The sequence below is a fragment of the Pogona vitticeps genome, chromosome 5 (genome assembly GCF_051106095.1).
Source record: "Pogona vitticeps strain Pit_001003342236 chromosome 5, PviZW2.1, whole genome shotgun sequence".
NCBI classification, from domain to species: Eukaryota; Metazoa; Chordata; class Lepidosauria; order Squamata; family Agamidae; genus Pogona; species Pogona vitticeps.
The window spans coordinates 108,672,531-108,697,231 of NC_135787.1; the positions used below are offsets into that span (position 1 = coordinate 108,672,531).

Sequence of the window (24,701 nt, forward strand, 5' to 3'; positions counted from 1 at the left end):
TTAAGTGACATCACAACCCCCCACCCCGGAGTTCCCCCCTCCACGGCCGAAAGCCCGCCCAAAGGGGCGGAGTCTCGGGCGATCCCTTTTCCCAGGCTGGGGAGGAGTGGTGCCAGTTGCTGGGATTGCTGCAGCCATGTGGGTGCTCTCGTGGTCTTTTTGCCCCGTCTCCTGTTGCTCTTTAGCGGCCCTCACTCTCGCCGCCCTCTGCCTCGGCCCCCGGGCTGTCTGTGCCCTTCCTCCAAGGAGCACAGAAGAAGCCCCGTGCGAAGGTGAGGGGCCGCCTCGCGCCCTGCTTCAGCTGCTGCTCTAATTAATCAGCTTGGGCGCCCGCGTGTGACTTGGACAGGGTGCATGGCCCGCCCTGCCCGCGGTGGCTTTGTCGTCTCTGTGGCCGCGCCGCCTGCTCCGTTATAAACGCCCGAGGTTTCATTGCTCGCACGCGGTCCAGCAGCGTAGGCATGACACGGTGTTTTTGCAAACTAACCCTTATGGGGTATGAGCGTCCCGGGAGTAGGGGAGAATCCCAGCACTGGGCTGATTTGCATTTGACTTTTCCCAGAGCCAACGGCTTCCAGGTGTGGCATGAAGCGGATTAAAAACACTTTCCTTTAATTGTTGTGGCTAAGGTGTTTTTTTGTGGGTTGTGGAAGAGCATAAGCTAAAGCTGGCTCCAGTTTCATTATCTGCACTTTTATTATGTGCTGTCAAGTCACCTCTGCCTTATGGCGACTCTATGAATGAGTGACCTCCAGAATGTTCTGTCATCAACAGTGGTGCTCAGGACCGTGGTTCCTTTATGGAGTCAAAATCCATCTCATATTTGGGATAAATATTTTCCTGTTCCCTTTAACTTTTCCTGCGTGTCTTTTCCAGTAGTCTTGTCTTACCAGCACAATATACTGTACTAGGTCCTAATTCAAAATACCCAGTGTGGTGTAGTGGATAGAGTGGTGGACTAGGACTCTGGAGAAAGGAGTTAAAATCCCCACTTGGCCATAGAAATTCACTGGGAGAGTGAATTGGGTATTGGGTAAAAGCATTCCTTCAATATGACCTTGAAAGCCCATTAGGGTGACTGTAAATCTGTTTGGGCTTGACAGCACAGAAAACACACAATTCAAGTAAGGGGTGATAGAAGCCTAAGGTGAGATGTTTGAAAGCTCTCCACAACAAAGTAGCACTTCAGCAAGAGCCAGTTTTCAGACCAATACTAGCAAGATGTCTCATAAGTTTGAAAGAAAGTTGATGATACAGTACTTAGTCCAAAAGGCTATTTATATTCAATGTACTGCTCCTAGTCATTCAGTTATGAATTATGACTGAAGTTTAAGCAGCTCCCCTCCCTAGGATAGACTTAAGGTGTAAAATAAAATTAAATACTTTTTTTAGAAGCTAAGATGAAACAGCAATTTAATATTTATATTTCAAAAATTGACAGTATTGGGACCCTTAACACTCCATTTGGGAGTGTTATGTTTTCAGTCTCAGCATCAACTCAAGATGAATGGGGATGTCTAAGGGATACACTGTAGAGTCTAGAATGAAAAGCCTAGCACAATGGACCAGGACTTGAACCCACGATACACAATGAATCACTTCAAGCAAAAGCACCAGAGCGTTGCAAGCCTGTTTCAGCATCAAGTTGGAATAAATGGAAGAAGGCAGGTCTATGCAATGATGTAAAAATCCATGGGGATATGAAACTACTAGTAAGAGCTAGTGTGGCACAATGGCTTGAGTTTTGCAGTGTTACTCGGGAGATTCAACTTCAAGACCTTACTGAGCCATGAAATTTACCAGGTCACCTCAGATCAGTCATGATGTATCTCATAGTAGTTGCATAAATGCACTATTTACAGTGGCTACAGCAGTCAGCTTATGATGCCAAAGGATTTGTCAAGTGAAAATACCTTTGCCTGTTGGCAGATCATCACAAGGTGGACTTCCTTTGCCAAGGTGTTCCTAGAAGCAGCCACTGAGAAAGCCCTGTCTCAAGTTCCATTAAAGGCACTTTAATGGAACTTGAATTTGCATCCCAATTTTGACAGAAAAAAGTGCCTCCTTAAAGATCTTTAAAACAGGCAGGCTTGAACGGGAGAATATAGTCCTAAAAATACATCCTACATCAGGTTGATCTTTGTAGGTCAGAACCATTTGCGTTGGGAAATGGAACAGTGCTGAGTGCACCAGTTGATAACATGGGGATCATAGACTCCTAATTGGCTCCCATCAGCACAAGGAAGATAGTTGCAGCCATAAACAGTGACAAAGTTCCAGCCCAACCATAATCTGACATTTTTGGTTGATTAAATTTGCATCCCATGTTTTACCTCCACGAATTTCAAGCCAACTCACAGAACACGCCTTTTTTCTGTATTTTATCCTCACAACATTATTGGGAACAGTGTAGTGGCACAAAGGCTTCACACATCAAAGCTGATCACAATGTTTAGAATGTGGCCAAGCCTTTAGCAAAATTATTAAGTGGATGGTTTTGTTTACAGAAACTATCTAGGCTATTAAAACCACACAGAGGGCTAGAAAGAAAACCTGTATTGGAAGGTAAGATGAAAAGGGAGACTGAAAAAGCTGCAACACCATACATGACTTTGAACCAGTGAAGTTAAGAAAATTCAGCCTCCAGAGCTCAAGAAGCCAACAGACATGGATAAGGCGAGGCAGCCAACCCTAGCAAGCCAGTCTTGAATTTCTGTGACCGTATGGGTAAGAGTTAGTTACTATGATGTCCATACAAGTCCTGCCCTATGTTAATAAAGATTACATCAAGGGTGGGCAACTTGAGGCCTGCCAGAGGTTGTTGGGCTACAAGTCCCATCAACTTAATCACTGATTCTGCTGGGTGGGGATGGTAGGAATTGTAGTTCAAGGACATTTTGAATGCCATGACTAGATTGTTTCCTAGAACTTGAGATTAAATTAAGGAGTTTGCTAGAGAATTGAGTCTTAGAATTTACTTAGAAAATATGCCCTGTTGATTGGAAAGCTTGAACATGCAATGTGAGGTTTTTGCACTTCACACTCAATGGTTTTACACTTTGCGATTCAAAGTACACAAGAGATAAAACAAGCTTCAGTCAGGAGCAGATACCATTAGATAAGGTACTTCTGTATGTAAAGGAAAAACTGCTAACAATTTTGTGTGATTATTTACTACAATTAAAAATGCAAGATGAAATAGTTAAAAAATGTAAAATGGGCCTAAAATGTGGGCCACAATATTAACCTGGAGTCATAGTCACAAGTATGGGAAAACAGTATTAAGTTAACAAAATCAGTTAATCATAAAGAAAATAGATATAAAATGTTCTACAGATGGTATCTGACACCTGAAAAATCATCAAAAATATATCACAATACCTCTAACAAATGCTGTTGAATATAGTACCAGATACAACAGAAAAAGAAAAAAGATACTTGATCATACATGTAACTACAGCAGCAAGACTCTTATATGCAAAATACAGGAAAAGTGGGGAGACACCAAAAATACAGGCTTTAATAGAAAAAAGTTTTTGAGGCAGCAAAGATGGATATTTTAACTGAAGCGTTAAAGGACAAAGAAACTGGTGAGGCTAGAAAAAAATTGGAACCTTGGTATAATTGGATGAGAGATGAAAATATGAATGGGTTAAGATTATAAGAAAGAAGACTTAAGATATACATGTAAATCTTAAAGGCTTGGAAAAAATTGGCAAGATTAGATTGAAGTAAACTTAGTAAAAAATCATAAAGGTAAAAGTAATAATGATATAAATTGTTCTCTGCCACATTGTGCATTTTTATCTATTCTTTACCCCTTTCCAGATCCCCTTACCTATGATCTTCCCTGACCCAATGATTTTTTTTAAAAAAATGGTTTTACACTTGGCACTAGAGTGCCCCTGGATCAAGGGGTGCTTGCTTGAGAGGACTGACACCCCCATGAGTTCCCCTTTTGTATAGTATCAGGCAATCACACTGGGCAGAAGGTGGACAAAAGTGATGTCAGCCTAACCACAGCAAATTTAAACCACCCTGGTGACTGAACAAAAAAGATGGGACCTAACTCATAATGGACATTTCTGCAACAAACTTCCTCACATTGAGCTTTATGTCATAAAGTTGCTGGGATCCAATGTGCCAGATTCTATGCAAATTGTGGGGTAAATGACCAATGTATTTGTCCCTGATGCTAACTGCAGGGTTCTGGCACAGGGGGAAAAAAGCATTTTTTAAAACTTGGGATATACCATATTTTTTGCTCCATAAGACGCACTTCCCCCCCCCAAAAAAAGTGTGGGGGGGAGTCTGTGCGTCTTATGGAGCAAAGCTGGCGATTTTGGCCCCGCCGGCCCCGTGGGGGAAGCCTCGCAAGGGTCCAAGTGAGCCTTCCAGGACCCTTGCGAGGCTCCCCCCACCCCCCACAGGGCCAGCGGGGGCAAAATCGTGACCTTCCAGGACCTTTTCTGAGCCTTTCAAGCCTCAGAAAAGCTCCTGGAAGCTGGCGATTTCGCCCCCCGCTGGCCCCGTGGGGGGCACAGTGAGCCTCCAACGGGTCCTAGGGGGTGTTCCATAAGATGGACCTCTCCATAAGGCTCACCAAATTTCTAGGAGAAGAAAACAGATTATTATTTTCCTGTTTTCTTCTCCTAAAAATTTGGTGCATCTTATGGAGAGGTGCATCTTATGAAGCGAAAAATATGGTAATTTTTATGATTACAGGAATAAACTATAAAAGCATGATAGTATGCTAATAGGAACATTTCCAGGTCCAATCCACAAAGATTCAAAGATCCTCCTGCTTGTCCAACTGAACCATTAAAAAAATTCTCATTTTTGTGTGTGAAGCAGACATTTTCATTTTCATGGCAAACTAAGGAGTATCAGTTCTTTGCAATCAACTTCAGTTTTTACAGTTCTATTATACATGTAAGCTATGTATATTTATTCCCCACTCCACCCTTTTGTTTCTTTTTTTTTTTTTCATTTAGTGTGTCAAGGCTTTTTGGGAAGATTTTACAACTCTTTAAAAGAAAAATATTCTGATTTCTCCGTGGCTTCTATAGAAAGTGAATTAATCAGGACCTGCCGGAACACAAAAGGAAAAGAAAACCGTTTGGTATGGCTGCCTCCCCTTTGTCACTCATTTTCTTGAATATTTCTGATAGTTAGGTTCAAATGCTTCTAATCGTGAGAGGTAGTGGGGTGGGGAGGCTACTTCTTCTGACCCTAAACACTAACACTAAATTGGTGCATTGAAAACAGGGTTTCTCTTTCTTTCCCTTTCTGTAGTGCTACTACCTTGGGGCCACAAGTGATGCAGCAACTAAGATTGTTAGTGAAGTCAGCCGTCCAATGAGTGCTCATGTACCTGTGCCTAAAATCTGTGAGAAGCTGAAGAAGGCAGACATTCAGATCTGTGAGCTCAAATATGGTAGGATGAAATCTCCATGCAGAACAAATGAGAGCAAACGGAACATTACTACTCTTCTTAATGGGAGGCACTGTTTGCTTCTACCAATTCAGTGGCTCCATTCTCAAAGCTAATGAAACATTTGCCATGGACTTCATTATCTCTGCACATCAATAGTTTTGTTTTCAAGTTTTTTTTTCCAGTAAATCAAGAGGGGAACAAGTTTTACTGAGATTAAATTTGATTTCATTCTTTAAGGACAGATCATCACACATTTTGTCTTTTTGCTGGGTGATTCATAAGGTTTAAATTTCCCCACTTGTTACATTAAAAAGAATACAGTATATGAAGGCAAAAACAGACATTAGAAATAGATTTAGCGGTAAGTTTTTAAGTGTTGTCATGTGGCTTCTAAGTTATGGTAACCTTACACATTAACAACGTCCAGAAAGTCTTCTCATTTCACAGTTCCGCTCACATCTTGCAAACGAAAGGCTGTGGCTTCCTTTAATGAATCCATTAATCTCATGTTAGGTCCTCCTTTTCCTCTCTTCCACCTGCTTTTTGCTTTTCCTAGTTTTCTTGTCTTTTCCATTTAACTCTTTTCTTCTCGTGATATATCAAAAGGTAATTGAAACAGTCCCCTACCCTTTTATTTTTATTTTTTGGTGATAGCTTTTGCTGGGGGTGGGTGGGACATGTATCTCTGAGCTGTAAGATGAAGTAAACAGCAAAAACAGTATATGAAATGAGCTATTTGTTCTTACAGAAAGAAAACTTGACTTAACATCAGTAGACCTGTCTAAGCTGAAAGTGGCTGAGCTGAGGAAGATCTTGGAGAACTGGGGAGAAGTCTGCAGAGCATGCATTGAAAAAACTGACTTTGTGGACCTGATCAAGGAGCTTGCACCAAAGCATATGGCTTCAGCTTCCAGAGCAGAGCTTTGATGGAATGTCACTGAATCTAAACACATGCCTGCTGACCCCTACCAAATTAGATACCTTTGGCAGTAAGGCCATGGGTTTGCTTAAATGAATAAAAGGTCTGGGAGGAGAAGCAAAGGACTCAGGCAACTGAAGATAAATACACAATTTTTTGGATTTGAATAAATAATAAATGCTGACAAACAGTGATAGCAACACCTTCTCCCCAACTCACTTTGTGATAAGATCATCCCTTTCTTGTAGTTCTTCAGTTAACATCACTGTGGGAACATACAGGTTTTTCTCTGTTTAAGCCTGCAGTGGCTTCTTTCTTAGCTATGTGTCCTATTAAAAGGTATCCTACTGAAGATAACCTGTTGCCCCTACAGCGTATTACCTTGACTACAGATACAAGGACACCATAAGCATTTGCAGGGCTTTTGAGAAACAAATTCTAGGTCCCTGCCCCAAAGGGCTTCCAATTCGCACAGGGAAGAGGGAAAAGGCAAAAAGAAAGGGTGTACAACAGTAGAGGCAGTTTCTCCAGAGACATGTATTCTCCATCCTGGGGTTCAACCAGAGTTAAGCATGCAACCAAAGAAAATGGATCTAAAGGGGAAGGGACAACACCTCTACGCTGAGTTCTCCATGTTTCAAAACTAGGGGGCACTCTGGGGAGCAACCATTAGTCTGCTGTCAGGGACAGTGGGGAGCTATATCCGAATGGAGACTCTGAAATCCAAACAGGCTATGCAGTTCCTCAAAGAGTGACTCTCTGAACCTCACACATTTCCCCCGTGTGAGGTTAAAGGTATATTTTGAAGTAGAGAAACTCATCATGAACTTATCATGGCCCCAAGGAGAGACACTCTCCACAGGAAAGAGAGGGGGAGACAATAAGGGAAAGAGAAATATCTTATGGCTTAAACACCGAGCTGCCTCTGGAAAAAGCTATTGTGAGGAGAAAAAAACCTCATAAGTACAATTGATATTCTGATCAGCAGTCAACAGGGGATGCTCTTGCCAAATTGTAACCCTGTACCTTTTGATAATTAACTCAGCAGGTATTATACGGAAAAGTTTCACAGTGGGTACCTGACACTTTTTGGAGTAATGTTAGTTACAGTTAGGTCCAGAAATAATTGGATACTGTCACAAGTTTTGTTATTTCAGCTGTTTACTAAAGTAATTTCAAGTTAGAGTTAAATAATGAATTTGGTCTTAAAGCGCAGTCTCTCAGCTTTAATTTGAGGGCATTCACATCCAAATTGGAGGAAGAGTTTAGGAATTGTAGCTGTTTAATATGCAGCCCTCTTTTTTAAGAGACCAAAATAATTAGACAATTGACTCAAAAGCTATTTCACGGCCAAGTGTGGGCTAGTCCTTCATTACTTCATCATAAATTTAAGCAGGTAAAAGGTCTGGAGTTGATTTCAGGTGTGGCATTCACTCTCCAGAAAGCAGGCATATCATTATCCAAGTTTACCATAAAGAGAAGACTTTACAAGAGCAAATACAGAGGGTTCACTACAAGGTGAAAACATTCAAGCCTCAAGAATAAAAAGGCCAGATTAGACTTTGTTAAAAAAAAATCTTTAAAAGCCAGCCCAGTTCTGGAATAGCATTCTTTGGACAGATGAAACTAAGATCAACCTGTACCAGAATGATTGGAAGAAAGAAGTATGAAGAAGGCTTGTAACAGCTCATGATCCAAAGCATACGACATCATCTGTAAAACATGGTGGAGGCTGTATGATGGCATGGGCATGCATTACTTCCAATGGCACTGGGTCACTAGTGTTTATGGATCTGACAGAAGCAACTGGATGAATTCTGAAGTGTATATAGATATGTATTCTCGAATACATATTCCTATGTATTTGGATGTATATGGATATATTGTCTGCTTGAATTCAGCCAAATTCAGCAAAGTTGATTGGACAATGCTTCACTTTACAGATGGACAATGACCCAAAACACACTGTGAAAAAAACCCAGGAGTTTCTTATGGCAAAGAGGTGGAATATTCAGGAATGGTTGAGTCGATCACCTGATCCCAATTCGATTGAACATTCATTTCACTTGCTGAAGACAAAACTTAAGGTAGAAAGACCCATGAACAAACACCAAAGACAGCTGCAGTAAAGGCCTGGCAAAGCATCACCATGGAGGAAACCCAGCATTTGTCATTGTCCATGTGTTCTAGACTTTAAGTGTTCATTGCCTGCAAAGGATTCAAATGTATTTAAAATGAACATTTATGATTGTGTTAATTTGTCCAATTACATTTGAGCCCCTGAAATAAGGACACTGTGTATGAAAATGGATGCAATTCCTATACGTTTCATACAATATTTTTGTTCAGCTCCTTGAATTAAAGGTGAAAGTCTGCACTTCAATTGCATCTCAGTTGTTTCAAATCTATTGTGGTGGCGTACAGAGCCAGAATTATAAAAATGTGTCAGTGTCCAATTATTTCCAGACCATACTGTAATTCCCACTGTGTGAAGCTCAATTCTTTTCCAGTCTTGAATACATACATATATTTTAATGTATTTGAACTAGCTATTCCTTGAACAGATTATCCAGAGAGAACAAAATGATATTATTCTATATTTTGGCAAAGCATCAGCCTTTCTGTGTAGCCTACTATTACTTATTAAAATATTTACATAACCCTACCTTGCTCTTCTAGGGCATCCAGTCCCACTAGTCAATATCTGTGCCATCATCAACATAATTCCCCTTTCCAATCCAGAAAGGAATGCTGACTTTGTTTTTAACTTGTTGGGTTTTTATTTTTGTGCACTAAAGGATAGTGTGGAGCCATTTGGTATATTATTGTCTGTAGAAATGAAAACACAAAAGAGTGGCCAAGACTGAAGGCTGTTTCATCACGTAAGACTATGTTTTCAGTGCTGTTCCATCTGACATAGAGAACACAGACATTTTTTGGGTCTTATGCATCTGAGCACCCTTAAGCTGAGAAAGAGCATAAACATACAGCTGCAGAAACTGCAGTACAGATTCCATAAAAAAAAATCTGGAACAGATTTTAAATAGTGTCAGGGCTATAAAAGACACACATTCCTCATACCTTTTCTTATAAAATATATTTTATTTTTCCTTGCCCCTTAGTTTGCATAAATATTTACAAAATGTACTGTGAAAAGTAGAAAGTAATGAAGAGAACTATTAGTACAGTTTTCAAGTGGTAAAAACAATGGAGGGGGAACAAACAACATATGGACAGAGATACTGTACATGTAGCTCCTATGAAACGTTATCCTGTTCCATTCAGTAAGCTAGATTCAGACAGGATTTACCCAGCAGATAAAATGAGGCATGAACAGTCAGAGGAGTCCCCAAACAGTCATTTTCTGAATAACTGCCCAGTGCCTAATTGTGTACTCAGAATTCTTATTTGGCCCATCTGTTTGGAATTTTGACCACTCCAACCAGCAAATGTATAAGAAGTGAGGCAGAGTCACAAGATACTGTTTCTTGTTTCTTCATATTAATTCTCTTTACCTTTCAATTTACAAAATTAAACCTTTCATTTCAGATTCTGTTAATTACCTACATGCTGAGAACATACAACAGACTCCTGTCATCTTTATTACCATAGCTTATTCCATGGTCACTGGCATAGAACAGGATTAAGTACTTGCTGATATTTCCAAAAGATCAGGGTTAAATAGGTGGCTCCTGTTATTCTACAGCTCTGGAAAGATTTGATGTTTTAAGGAAGGTGACCAAGGCCCTAAATTCTGCCCAAAGCTTCTACTGCCACATCTTCTATTTACAAATATCAGACATACACCGGTTTAAATTTCTCACTTGGCAAACATATGGTGAACAAATAACACCTCTTAAAAGAGTATGATGTAGCTTTGAACCCTTTAGGTTATTTATTTCTACTCTGTAATTTGAACAGCTTTCAACATTACCACATCAGCATGTTCTCACATGTGACAGAGAAAGATTCAATACTTTGTTTTCCTTTAAACACAACAACAATAATACAGGAAATTTAGGGAACAGTTAGATTTACTGACAAATCTTATGCCATCTTCTAAATATAAAGTATTTTGCAAATGATTAATTTGCTTTTCTTTCCTATACCTCTCAGGCAACTACATATTACATACATCAACACATCCCATAAAGCAGCCTTGGTGCAAGACCAAAGTATAGTACATATACTGTACTTCTAATACTGAAGTAATGAGACACCTAGTGGCTATTTAGAGTAATTACTCAGCTTTCCACTTTCCTATAATTATTTTAGAAGCACACTCTCTCATGGTTCACACATTACAAAATTAACAGTTAACCCCACATCAACAGTGTAACCCAGAAAGTGCAAGAGGCAAAATATTTTTGCATGTACGAACTATAACGAAATTTAAATGGTTCCACAAATATTACAGTTAAGGGGTACATTATATTGCTTATTAAAGCCTAGTGAATTTATCATAGCATGTGCTTTTTGGATTATAATCACTGAATGCATTAAGCGTTACTTGAATTTCAGACGTTTATTCACATGGCTTGGGTGGGATTACAGACAGTGACATCAGAGGGAAATTAAATGGAGGGTACTGGATAACGGTGCATATACCAGTTTTCATATTGTGCAAAGTGGTCCTCTCATACATCCTTTCAAATTAAACCTGTACAAATTTTAATCTAAAATATGCTAATCTCACTTGTGACATTTTTTTTAAAACTTTAAAAACACTATTGCTTATGTTAAAGCAGCATTTAAAAATACAATACAAAATTCACATTTGTAAAGGAATTTGCCTGCAAGTTGAAGTTTTAATTCCTTTAATATTTCTGGGAACTGATACCTCACAATTCAGTGAGATTCTTAGAGCCTTGCTGTTATTTTGAAAAATGCATGAGGAAATGTGTACAACCATCAGCACACTCATGCATAAATTAATCATAATGTCTTTATGTATTCAAATATAACAGCCAAGAAATGGTGATCATGTATGGTAGATGTAACAAGTCTAGAACAGAAAGTGTAGCCTCTTCTGCTGCAATCCTATGCACAGCTGCCTGAGATTCCCAAAAAGAATGAGGCCATGTTGATCTATATAAATAAAACCAAATTCAACATTCACTATAGGATCAACTATAAATGCACACACAATGTGTAAGCTCTTAAGTTCTCCATAACTCCTCATCAGATGAGATGGCAAAAAAGATGAATGAGGGAAAAGGCACAGAAGTCCAACTATTTGGTTAGGTGTTTCAAGCCACGGAGAACTGCAGTCAAACTTAGTTCCCCATTTGAAAATGGGGCTTCATGAGTCACAAAGTTGTGCAGATATCGCAGGACCTCTAGCAAAGCCCACTGAGATGGATAATTGCTTTTCTTTGCAAGGCAAAGACAACAGCAACATAATCTGCATTTAGCCATATGGGAAACTCACAAGTTCCTTTGGATGCTTCAGCAGAACTGCAAAGAAACCTCAGTGTGATTAAGCAAAAGAGTCAATTAAGGCCAGATGGAGCAATTTTTTGCTTAGTTTTTACCAAGTACACGAGAGTTAGTCATACTGAACTTACTAGGACCCATTTCTGTGTTGCCATTCATAGGACTGCCCTGCAAAATCAGTAAGCTCAGCCACCAATCATTCTTACAAGCTTTTTTTCTTTTCTGCAAGATTTCTGACCACTGCCTATACTGTAAGGTGCAATATCCATTCTGGAATTCAGAAACTGAGTAATGCTTAAGAACTGTTCCAGCATCACATGTGCACAATATTAATACAGATGTCATAAACAAAAGGTATGGTTTTTCCCTCAAAGGTAATGGGAAAGAAGGCATTCCCTGGCCCCTAACTCAGTAGTTTCTAACCTTGGGCAACTCAGGTGTTCTTTGACTGCAATTCCCAGATGCTTTCACCACCAGCATTTCTGGGAATTGCAGTCCTAGAATACCTGGGTTACCCAAGGTTGGGAACCACTGCCCTAACCTGTTTATTTTACTCAGTGTCCTTATCTATCAAAATACGAACTTCTGTATCAGTTTTGTTCTTTAATTGAGTTCTAGCTGAGTGATCATTGACAAAACTCACTATACTTTACATATGTTTTTCATAGCAATGATATTCTTCTTATAATCATTTTCTGTATCACTAGTCTGGAATTAGAAATTTATGAAATGAACCAAGTACCTCAGCTCATCCCTGTGGTAGTTTTGTATGGAATATGATTCTGGCAGCAATCTGGGTCAAGCCACACCATTCTCCTGAACTGCAGTTTAGACTACTGGTTCTTAACCTTTGTTACTCAGATGTTTTTGGACTGCAACTCCCAGAAGCCTTCACCATCAGCTCTGCTGGCTGAGGTTTCTGGGAGTTGCAGTTCAAAAACACCTGAGTAACAAAGGTTAAAAACCACTGATTTAGACAACAGTCCGTTACTACAAAATGCTAGGAAAGGGGTAACACCCTGAGGTGGCTAGTCAATGGAGGAAAGGCATAATAAAGTGAGACTAGTCAGTGATAATACTGTTAGTGCCCAAAAAGTATTAGGCAGTCAGAAGGATCTACAAAATATTGAGCTTCTGGCACATTCTATTTGGGGAGCTTTGGGAGAAGAGTACGAGGAATCGGTTCCCCACTCAAGCCTTGGTGGTGGGGTGCAAGAAACCAGGAAAAAAAGACCCGAAGTAGTGAGTGTTTTTTAGGGAACCAATATATTTATTTGAATAAGATAAATTATGCTTATTCTACATTGCTTTTTGGCTAGTGACTCTTAAATTCCATTCATGTGATTCTTTACTAACTGAAACCGATGCCCAAGGAGACCCTGCAGCTGTTTTATACTCGTAAAATGTTTCTTAGGTTATGATAAAATCTTTTTCCCTCACATCTCATAAATCCTGGCTTTTTTAAATGATGAAGTCTAACCCAGCTCTGCTACATGCCCGGTTGTGTTTCTGATAGGGAAAAGAAGGGAAGCTCATTAGGAGCATGGATGTTTAAACCACTCTCCCAATATCAAGGAAAAAGCTTTTTGAAGGATGGAGGTTTAGTTTTTACTGTGAAGAGTGGTTATAGCTACTTCTTAACACAGGGAGGAGCTAGGAAATGTATTTGCAAGCTGCCTTTTTTACTCAAAAGTAACAGGTAGGGATAAACTATGATACTGGATAACATATTATGTCCTGACCAATATCATTTATTTAAAATACTTATACCTCAACTGTCTCTTTAAGAGGACCCCAGTAAATGACTGTTCAGCAGAAAAAAGTCTACTACTAGCTTCTTGATCCCAGCTTTTAAAAATAAACCAGCAAAATAAAACATATTAAAGACTACAGTTCTTACACAAATTAATCTTTAAAGATCTATAACTATTCAAGTACAGTATACTTTTCTGAAGCAGCACTAATAAATTAGGAACATGACCAACAAAAACACAAATAAATAGATATTTCAAACGTAGAAACATTTTGAGAACAAAATCTCTAAGCCCATCTTACAGTAACTTCTCGTTTAAAGATTTTGGTTAAAAATATAGCCATGTTTTAAGCATTCCTGTTAACAAATGTAAGAAAATTGAGGTCTGTGTTTTTTAAAAATATCACATCTTTCAAACATATGCAGCCAAAACTGTTTCTTTATGAATAAGGCAAAAGTCTTTTAAAAAATATAGATAATGTATATATGAAGATATAGCCTTAAAAGGTACCACTACTATAGTACTTGAGGATGAGTGATTTACTCCTGTGCATCCAAGAAGGTCATGCTCCTCCTCACTCGTGTAGAACTAAAGAGTCCACTGCATGTCACTCAGCTCTGCTGGATCACCCAGGCCTCCTTCAGCTTCCAAATAATTCATAAGAGCAGCCATGGCAGTATCGTTTTCACATACTGTATCAAAATCCAATTGAGAAGCATCACCTAACAAAACAAAAAGTATCACCACAATAAAATTGCACAAACAGCATCATCAATCCATTATTTACTCTGAAACATTCAATTTTTCTTTTGGACACAGAACTTTACTTGGTATCCGATCTTTCCTTATCTGTAGCTGTTGTAAGATGGGGAAAACTAAAAACTTACAGTTGAAACATTTAATTAGTAGGTTATGAATAGGAAACCAGTCCCACAAATTTTCAGTAGCTTAACCCCCTCATCAGAACTGACAAAAGATCTGAAAGGATCAGTTTCTTCTGCTACTTCAACACTGACCTCTTATTCCCAAGAGAGAGAAGGGGGGGAGCAGAAGCATTTTTTCCATAAAGTAATTATTCCTGTATTATGCAGTGCCATCACATCCTTTATAGGGATGTGGTGGCGCTGCAGGTTAAACTGCAGAAGCCTCTGTGCTGCAAGGTCAGAAGACCAGCAGTCGTAAGATCGAATCCACGCGATGGAGTGAGCTCCCGTCACTTGTCCAGGTTCTGCTAACCTAGCAGTTCGAAAGCATGTAAAAATGCAAGTAGATAAATAGGTACCACCCCAGTGGGAAGGTAATGGCGTTCCATGTCTAGTCGCGCTGGCCACGTGACAAAGAAAAACTGTCTATGGACAAACGCTGGCTCTACGGCTTGGAAACGGGGATGAGCGCCGTGCCCTTGAGTCGGACACGACTGGACTAAAATGTCAAGGGGAACCAGTACCTAATTATTCCTTTTGGGTTACTTGTGTGCCATAAAAGTAGTATGTTATATCTAACAGTAACAAGGCGTTGGGCACTGTGGTTTCAAGTGATTTCAGAAACAAGATCTTAAAGTATAAATTGACAAGGAAGTAACATGTATTTTTATCATTTATCTCCACAAGTGGTTATGTAATTACACATACTATGGCCCAAATTTGGCTTTAGACTGCCAGGCCTAAACTGCTCTTTACCTATTTAATTAGAGCTACAGCTGTGCTAGGAAAGAGATCACATGTAAAATGGCTATCCTTGCACATCCTCTTCCTTGGTACAATTAGACTGCCAAACAGTGAGCCAAGTTATATCTGCAGATCCTCTTCTCCATTTAAACTGCACTTCTGACAATGTATTTGGCAAGCTGTCAGGAGTACAATTTAAACAGGGAAGGGTGCACACTGGAGAGCAATACATAACCACATTGTAAAGAACACATCCCTTCATTTAACTTACACACCTCCTACGCCTTCATCTAGCTGACCAGCCTAAGAGACAGTAAAGTGACCATAAGCCCCGTTCAGTCATCTTGTAAAACAGGACCATATACACAGTTAAAGGGGAGCAGCTAGCCCTGCCCTCTCATCACTCCAGACACAAGGAGGAACTTTTCCAGGAGGGCTGTTCAAGGGTGGAGCCTACACACAAGCAGGAACCCTTCCTCTTTAGCCTCGTTTCTGTGCAATGAGAAGGGGAGTCTGTGAGCATACATGCATGGGCCTCTAATTCTCTATGATTTTCAGGGTCAAAAAGGCTGCCCACCTCTTCTTATTGCATGATATTTGAATATTAAAATAGATTGTAAATAAGATTCCAACGCACCAAGAATTTCCTTTCAGATAGTTTACACACAGAACCTCAGTCAATCTGCACAGTCACACGGAAAAGCTGCAATGTGATTGTCAAGTGCCTTGAATGAATAACCACTGGCTTTGGTTAAGTTCTTATCTATCAGCTGAATTTTTTATGAATATACTGTATTTGAAAATGTCTCATCTTAAAAAGATTCCAGATTTGTTCTTAAGCTCATTATTTACACATAATTATGAAGTGAATGTTGAAAGGCACAAATGGCGATTCAAATTGTGGCACAATTGTCTGAAATTGCTGTGATACATTACATATATGTGGCATAACTATAGTATCTCTGGTTAGGAATACAGTGGTGCCTCGCTTAACGAGCGCACCGTTTAACGACAAATCCGCATAGCGACACGTTTTTTGCGATCGCTAATGCGATTCATTGCGATGTTTAGATAGGCTAGACATCACATTGCGATGTTTAGAAAACAGTTGATCGGCGGTTCCAAAATGGCCGCCAGGTGCAGAAAATGGCCACCTGCAGCGTTTTCGCGCCCTGCCCTCACTTACCGGGCAGCGAAAATGGCGGCCGGATGGGGGAATCTTCGCTTGCCAGTGAGTTTTTCCCCAATAGGAACGCATTAAACTCCATTAAGCGGAGTTTAATGCGTTCCTATGGGTCCCCCCCCTGCATAGCAACGAATTTGGATAGCGATGTTAATCCTGGAATGGATTAACGTCGCTATGTGGGGCACCACTGTATCTATTTGAATCCAATCAGAGAATACTCGGAAAGTACACAAATTTATTTTAATTTCAGCTTTGTATTAGCAGGGATACAGGTAATGTCAAACTGGTAGGAAATGAAGAATTGTCAGTTAGATAATCTGGATCTTCAGAGACCATGTGTATTTTTACAATAAATTAAGAAGAAAAAAGCTTACTGAGGAGAGGTTCATTGGTGGGGAATGAAACAGTGCTCTGATTTTGCCCTGTAGTTTCCAAATCCTCTATTCCTGGAGGACATAGCTGAGTAAGGTCTTTGTTTGGCACCTGAGAATACAGTACGGACAAATTGTATGTATTTTTTTAAAAAAAACATTCAATCATATTACAGATATCAATCAAAGAAATAAATGTTAATTGTTAAAGTAACATTAGTCAAATGGGTTATATTAAAGTTGAGAAAGTACACACAGCAACAATTGAGTAATTGGCCATAGTAATGTTGCCTAAAATCAGAACTGATTCTTACACAAATATTGGATTAAAAGGCTACAATCCAATATAGAGCAAAAAAACAAACAAACTTAAGAGCCACTGACAATCAGTGAAATTAAGCAAAATTAATGCTGTGCTGTATTGTAGCCTTAAAAGGAGCTTAACATAATATAACAATGACTATCCTAAATGAGGCCGCTCCAGGGGCAGTCACCCACAAGTAATTGTTGGTTTTATTTGAATAGTCTATAGACACATGAAGTAGACAAACCAGGTAAAATAAAATGAGCATGTGCTTGGAAAACATTATTGAACAGCAATTAATAAAAACCATGAACTTTACAGAGTTGTCAGACTTGGGTGGCTTAAATTAAGGTGTTAAAACCAGCAAAAATATGTTGATGCAAAAAAAAACACCCTGATTTTTCATGTATTTTCTGAAACCACCAAACCATACAGCCTTTACACTAAAAATTTTATTGCAGTATTTACAATGTTTCATCCTTACAGTCAAGCCTTGAATCTCTTTACACACACTCTGTATTTGCAGATATTTATTTTTTAAACTGAAGAATGAATGTCTTTAAAATGTTCCTATGCAGCACGGGGGGGGGGGGGGAACCTTGGGCACTGCCTACTGTCTATTTGGACGCCAGCTTCTGGAAGCTCCAGCCAACATGATCGGGGAGGGGGGAGAATGATGGCAAATGAAATCCAAAATTACTAGAGAGCAAAGGTTTCCCCAAACTCCTTGTTATAATTAGCATGCACATTTATCAGGCTGGATAACAATTCTACCCACACTTACTTCAGAGTACACATGCATTGTTATGTATAGGAATATGGGCAATTGCCCACTAGACAATTCTGCTTTCTCCTTTTTTTCCCCCAGTGTTGTTCTTTTCTGATTCATTCTGTCTTAGCCCAGCCCCACCCTTACAAAAATAAAGCAGCAAACAAAAATGAAGCACCATGACCAATAAATCAGGTGCAAATGAAAAAAAAGCCTATGTTTGAAAAACTGTAACTGTTTATATCTGAGAAATGAGCTGATCTTTGGTCTGATTTTTTTTAATTAACTGATTTTACTCTACTATGCTTATTTTTATCCACTGTCACCCTTTGGTGGCAATATTCTGCTGTCAATATACCAGCAGAAATATTTTTGTCTATACAGTGGTGCCTCGCTTAACGATGTTAATTGGTTCCATAAAAAATCGTTATGTGAAAACATCGTTAAGTGAAACACCATTTCCCATAGGAATGCATTGAAAACCGGTTAATCCGTTACAATTGGAACAGATTAATGCTTGCAATCCTTAGCCCACCTCCTGAAACCTATGCAACCTTAATTTGGTGTTGTTCTGAGTCGTTGTTAATTTTTGGTGATTTTTTGTTTTCTCCATTGAAAGCCTTTGAACGGACCATTCAAAGGCTTTCAATGGAGAATTTAAAAAATCACCAAAAATTAACAACGACTCAGAACAACACCAAATTAAGTTTGCATAGGGTTCAGGAGGTGGGCTAAGGATTGCAAGCATTTAAAACAGGTTTCTAACAGTTTAAGACACTTTTACAGGAGCGAAAAAGGGACATCGTTAAGTGAAATTCCCCCATAGAGAACATCGTTAAACAATGGGGGAAATTCCTCAAAGAAACCCATCGCTGTGTGAATTCATTGTTGTATGAAGCAATCATTGTGCGAGGCACCACTGTACGTACTCAAAACTTTCCTACTCAGTAACAACAGCCTCTATCATGAGTTATATGTGACAGGATCCCCATACGGAATAAGGAGAGGGTTCCCTTGTTGCCACGTGTTATCACCTCTGTGCATCAAGCAGCAGCTCTGTGCAGCGTAGGTCCAATTGTGCAATCATCCCAATCATGTGCCTCTTCCCAAGTGTTGGCTGGCCACATGATGTCATGCATCAGGAACAGCCCCACTCTATCCAGGGACTCCCTTTAGGCACGTTAGCAGACATTCCATCAAATCCAATCTCTCATGTCATTCAACAGAGATCCTTTTTCGGAGGCCAGTGACTTATGGATACTCACATTACTACAGTTTACTGTCAGAACTGGAGAAGATGACTTCCTCATAAGATCTGATGGGCTTAATTCACCAAGAGGGGGAGAAGTATGTGACCTTGATAAAACAAGAGATAACATGTAATCATAATCACATTGATTTCAGTAACAACTCAAAATGTGGCTTGACAAGGGCTCGATAACAAACATTTTTAATTTGTACCACCATGTTGGAAGCAAAAATACACATAGTGACTGCAATGTGCTCACACTTACTCACTGATGTGCTCACATCCACTCAAAGATACTATTTTTTCCTAGTCATTTGGTTCCTGTTTGAGCTGCGTCATGTTCATCCATAAAAAGGTTTAAAATTCAATCAGAATGATCAAGCATGTTTTGCTGAAAAGTAGTTCATTTTGTAGGCTAAAAGGTTTATTATTTTATTATATTTTGATAGGACAATATGCTAATTTTGAACCAGAATGATAGCTCAACAAAACTGAGAGGGAAAGAAAATGAAATACCCAAGGGCTTGTTTATATATACGTACAAGAACTGCCCTTATTTGTAGATTCATGATAACATGTAATGCAAATGTTTAAAACATTAAATTACGTAATTCCACATTTCAAAGAGGTTAAATGAGACAAATATACTATCCTCTTTTTTTCAGAAATAAGTTTGATTAGAGGTTTTCTAGAAAGAATTAAAGTTACCTTTGTAAATCTAAGACCTCATTTGCAATATCAGTTCCTATGCTTCCAGCCCCAAGTACAGTTCCTGTAGACATCCCTGGTACACCAAGAAATGGTGGCTTTGGTGTTTCTATGTTTTAAGAGAAAAGAAAAACAGAATTATTCTAACTAAATGTTTGCTTACAATGCATCAGTTTATCTGAAGAAGTGGTCTTCTACTATACTCCGAGTGTGTCCTGTCATTTTAGTTTCGAAGCGCAGTAGTAGAATCTGCCATTTTTTTTGATGGTGCTATAAATTTGGCAGCCAAAATTGTCTGACAAGTAGGATTAAACATACACAAAGTAGATAACAAAAAGAGCATAAGGACAGCTGACTCATCATAATGTATAAGTAAGTTGGGATTTATGGAAATTTCAAGAATTCTGAGGAAGACTGTTTTTTTGTTTTTGTTTTTTAAAGGAAAGAAAACCAATACAGCCCTCATGGAAACATTTTCCTGCTTCTTTTATTCTGATCATTTTATTTGTTAATGAAAAGTCTATAGTCTGTATTTGTTGCTACTGTGACCAACTTGCAGCCTTTGTGTAGAAACTGAAAACAGCTTGAATTGTGTAGCCCCATTACATATAACAGCATTTCTGGGAAGAACATGCATTGTTATTTCCACAATAAAAAAAATGTACTTGCCTTCTGATGACAGGGAACTACAGGGGAGTAGTGCCTCCTCGCCCACTTCATTATGGCCTCTAGAAATTATCAGAGAAAATATATGTGAAGCACTATTTCCAGATACAAGGAATCTATTTTAATTTGTATTTTTGTATATGTTGATGTTAAAATGATTGGAACAAAATAAAGGATACCGTATTTTTCTGTGTATAAAATGACACTTTTTCCTAAAATAATTAGAGGAAAAATTGAGTGTCATTTTATACACGGAAGGAAGCAGTCGGGCGCCTCCTGATGCCACCACTGCTGCCCAATTGCCTCTTCCAGAGCTCACGGCTTGTCCCTTCTGGTGGCCCCGAGGCAGCAGCAGCAGGAGGCGGAGGCGATGGAGCATTCACACATGCTCGGGAGCCTCTTGGTGCTGCCTTCCTCGCCTGCCCGATCACCACCTCCACTGGGACTGACGGGCTCAGCTCATGTCACCGTCTTGTCTTCTCCGGTGGTGGAGGTGGAGGCAAACAAGCATTCGCGCACGCTCGGGCGCCTCTTCCTGCTGCCGCCACCAGATCACCTCCTCCCACGATCTCCTTAGGGCAGGGAACAAGGCAGCAACGTGAGCTGGAGGTGAGCCCCGGCAGTCGCACTGGAGGAGGTGGGTGGGCGGGCAGCAGAGACAGCAGCAGCTGGAGATGGAGGTGGAGGAGCAGTTTCCCATTAACTCCTTCTCCACCTCCATCAAGGGTCAAAATTAGGGGGTTGTTTTATACATTGGGGACTCGTATACATGGTAAAATACGGTAAACACTTTTTCACATGTTGGTCGAAATAAATAAAAATTAGATAATGGGATCGTACTTGGCCATGCATTTAATAAAACAGGTAACTGCAACATATAAACACTGTTGCACTGAACTCTGTCTTTACTACCATTATCTACATACTGTGCTACCTCCATCTAAGAAGCAAACTTGGCCTCAACATCATCAGCCATGTGGATTTGGGACATTAATAACAGCATATAAGTTTGAAACGACCCAGAAGAACTTGATGCACAGCCTTGAAGAAGACAATTCATCATTGAAACCTCACTGTTTTGTTTTTTGTTTTATATTCTTAATGTTTAATTAAAGATATCGCCTGTTCCTGCATTTGTATACATTTTGCCTAGTAAGGATTATGATTTTCAGGACTATACATACTGGATGGTACCTACAGTGGTGCCTTGACTTACGAACTTAATACGTATTGGAACGGTGGCCATAAGTCAAAACGTTTGTAAGTCAAAGCACCATTTCCCATAGGAATGCACTGAAAACTGATTAATCTGTTCTGGCTGAAGAAAAAAATACCAAAATTTTTAAAAAAATAACAAGTAGATCTGCGCCTTCAACGGGCTTACTCATGAGTAAACCAGCACTTTCTGCAGCACTTACTCAGGAGTAGACCTGCACCGCGCCGTCTCTCTTTCCTCCTCCTGTGCCTCAGGAGTAAAAAAGTTCCCTAACTGTCTGCTCTAACCGTTGGGGCGAAAGAGCTACAAAGAAACAGCCTCCTTGCCACCAGTGGTTTGAATTTCCTGCCTTTTCCCCCTGCCTTTTTCCGTTCGTAAGTCAAAGCTCCGGCTGCAAGTCAAAGCAAAATTTTGCAGCCAGAGCTGTTCATAATTCAAATTGTTCATAGGTCAGGGCGTTCGTAAGTCAAGGCACCACTGTATTTCCAACACAAAGAGCAACAGGACAGGATCCTGCTGTTACAATACAAATTACATTCACTCTACTGCACGTGAAAATAAATCTTATTTTGACTAAGAAAGGCCAAATGTTCTTTCACTGACATGATTCAGTGCAACAGATAATATATTCTCGGAAAACCTATTACTCCTTGCTATTTAGTTAAAAATCAAGAACAGCTTGAAAAAATGATGACAGACACTAAAATATTATCCATATTCAAGTGTGCAAAAGTATATAATTTTTCATTTCTAGACTTAAAGTAATATACTTACAGAACAACCGTATTGATCGACACAATGTACTCCAGTTCTTTGGTCCATGGATTTATAAAACTAAACCACTGACTTTTTAATGTAACAAAAGAGCCATCTTTTGCTTTGAATTTGTAGGAATTTGTAAATATTTTTTCTTTGCTCTGCAGTACTAGGAGAAAAACATGGTACTTAAGTTATAAACAAAGCCATAGTTAATTTCTGTGTTAATTAAACTAGTTTTTGTTTACATGGCAGCTATTTATTTTAAATCTTTTTATTCATCCTGAGTCATTCCTATGCAGTACTCCCAGGAAAGGGAACAGTGGCTGAGAAACTGTTCAAAGAAACCTATCGAATAATTTACTTCTGCTAACGAAGCAGACCTTATACAGCAGCCATTACCATTCATCCAGTCACAGAAACATCATGGTGGACTATACGGACTATACTCAGCCCCATCTGCTATTGTAAAAAAAAGGAGGGGGGCTTTCAAATGGTTTCATTTCTGTGGCTAGAACAGCACAGTGCAATACTGTGATTATTCTATTTCTGTGTAGCCTCCCCCATGTTTATTCTTTTCTTTTTAATGGGGCCATACGTATAGTATATCAATATATCAAATCTATCAAATCAAAAGTTCTGTGTGAGGATTGGGTAGGGTGTAAAACACACTGATCCACTGACAAGAAAGACAACGCTTGCTTTGCAGTCTGTTTTTGAAGTATTGATAGTTTCAGAAATGTATCACCATGTCAAACATCCCAGTAACACAAGAAAGCAAACTTTGTTCTTGGCTCTTGTGCTAGCTGGAGCCAGCCACTTTAGGTAAGTAAGGAGAAGACCACCCAGTCCACCAATTTCTGGAAAGTTTCAAGTCAACTACATGGTTAGGTGACTACATAACAAAAAGAGCACATGTTAGGCTTCATTTAGATAAACCGATAATCATTCAGTTTCCAGCATAATTATTTAAATTAGCCATAACTAAAATGATATCATAAAAAATTTTGAACTTAAAGAATCTTCAGAAGTTAATGTTTAGGAAGTGAACAGGGCTCGTTAGCTACTTATGGGAGCATGCCTTACACGTTCACAGCTGTAAATATTAGGTTGGCTCTAACTTTTTTTTCTCCTTTGCAGCTTGTAACTTCCAATTCTTGTTTTTGTGTAAAGGCTTGCAGTTGCTTTATTTTGATCTTCTTTGCTTCTTTTGTTGCCATTCTTGACAATCTTAATAAAACTCATTTAAGTACCTTCCATTGTGGTGGTGCCCAAGTATCTAGAGAGTGCATGGAATCTAAAGCTTGATTAACTGAGCATTATTTAATGGGGACTCTGCTGGCCTTCATAGTGATCTAAGGATGTTTCTTATTGTACCATTTCACTATAAATCTAATCATAATCACCACGGACTCCATTATCTGTGTCTGCTCTGCCTATGAAGTTCTAGTTTTGTAATCATGACTGAGCAAGAGCATATTTTCAAGACAGGACTACCAGATTTTTCCAGGTACACAAAAGCAATCCTCACTTTACTGAATTCCTAACCTTTATAGTTCACAGTTGTGATTTTATTTCCTAAAGCTTCTGCACAGGTGTTTAATCTTTCCTTTCTACCATTTCTTTGCAATTCTAAACTGAATACTCAAGGGGCATGAGGCTAATCTCATATCTCTAAGGGAGAGCTGAACTGTAGAGACTGGGGTCAAGGAGAGGGTGGAACTAGAACATTCTAGGCTTCCCTGTCTGTTCTGCATGGCCATACGGAGCGGTCACTTGCAGACCTTTGTGATGGCTTTCTTGTAAGTGCCATTTGGGTTCTGCTACTGAATCTTCCAGTAACAATACGAAACATCTGCAGCATTCATTTAAACAGGTATGTACAGAGGCATTTTTTTAAATAATTAGGAGCATTTAATATTAGAATATTAATTCAACAATAGTAGGTAGTATAATGTATGTATGCATGTATGCATGTATGCATGTATGTATGTATGGCAATAGCTGCTTTGCTTTACCTGCTTTATGTTTATCAGTTAGATGACTATGATCATCTTGGTGGAAGTATTCATAGCAAGACGTTCCTAGTAGCTCCTGAGGCAAGTATCCTAAAATTGCAGTTGCCCTATAAGGAGACAAAAACACGATGTTTTACTACAGAGAATGCATAGTACGAGAAAGAGTTGCTGGATGTCTGAATTGAAGCAATACTAAAATTACAGTTTAACACTTAAAGCCAGAATAAAAGACCAAAACAGTGACA

At 39.2% G+C, this 24,701-nt stretch overlaps 2 protein-coding genes and 1 long non-coding RNA gene across 6 annotated transcripts in view; 1 reads left to right on the top strand and 2 right to left on the bottom strand.

The window, feature by feature from the left end:
* Positions 1-53: 53 nt before the first annotated feature.
* On the top strand, positions 54-7,241 carry CDNF (cerebral dopamine neurotrophic factor). The gene is made up of 4 exons (XM_020797767.3): positions 54-272; positions 4,995-5,122; positions 5,296-5,437; positions 6,186-7,241. The coding sequence occupies exons 1-4, from the start codon at positions 137-139 to the stop codon at positions 6,362-6,364; spliced, it is 585 nt and encodes a 194-aa protein (XP_020653426.3). The 5' UTR covers positions 54-136; the 3' UTR covers positions 6,365-7,241.
* Positions 5,594-9,185, bottom strand: LOC144589489 (uncharacterized). The gene is made up of 2 exons (XR_013545636.1): positions 9,023-9,185; positions 5,594-6,127 (listed from the first exon to the last, which is right to left on the bottom strand). It is a non-coding gene; the product is annotated as an uncharacterized LOC144589489 (long non-coding RNA).
* A 3,856-nt stretch (positions 9,186-13,041) lies between these two features.
* The window catches only part of BMAL2 (basic helix-loop-helix ARNT like 2), a 67,200-nt gene continuing 55,540 nt past the window's right edge, over positions 13,042-24,701 (bottom strand). For all 4 annotated transcript variants that reach the window (XM_078394242.1, XM_020797787.3, XM_078394243.1 and 1 more), the window contains 7 exons: positions 24,457-24,563; positions 22,457-22,607; positions 20,470-20,528; positions 19,801-19,909; positions 19,109-19,199; positions 16,774-16,882; positions 13,042-14,268 (listed from right to left, as the gene is read on the bottom strand). In XM_078394242.1, the coding sequence (XP_078250368.1) occupies positions 14,135-14,268; positions 16,774-16,882; positions 19,109-19,199; positions 19,801-19,909; positions 20,470-20,528; positions 22,457-22,607; positions 24,457-24,563 (760 nt within the window). In that variant the 3' untranslated portion in view covers positions 13,042-14,134. The remainder of the gene's footprint in view (positions 14,269-16,773; positions 16,883-19,108; positions 19,200-19,800; positions 19,910-20,469; positions 20,529-22,456; positions 22,608-24,456; positions 24,564-24,701) is intronic.

Excerpts from the sequence above, each read along its gene's own strand:
- CDNF (XM_020797767.3), top strand. The coding sequence starts at position 137 with ATGTGGGTGCTCTCGTGGTCTTTTTGCCCCGTCTCCTGTTGCTCTTTA. Across the intron at positions 273-4,994 it reads AGAAGAAGCCCCGTGCGAAG|TGTGTCAAGGCTTTTTGGGA; the intron begins GTGAGGGGCCGC and ends TTTTTCATTTAG. Across the intron at positions 5,438-6,185 it reads GATCTGTGAGCTCAAATATG|AAAGAAAACTTGACTTAACA; the intron begins GTAGGATGAAAT and ends TTGTTCTTACAG.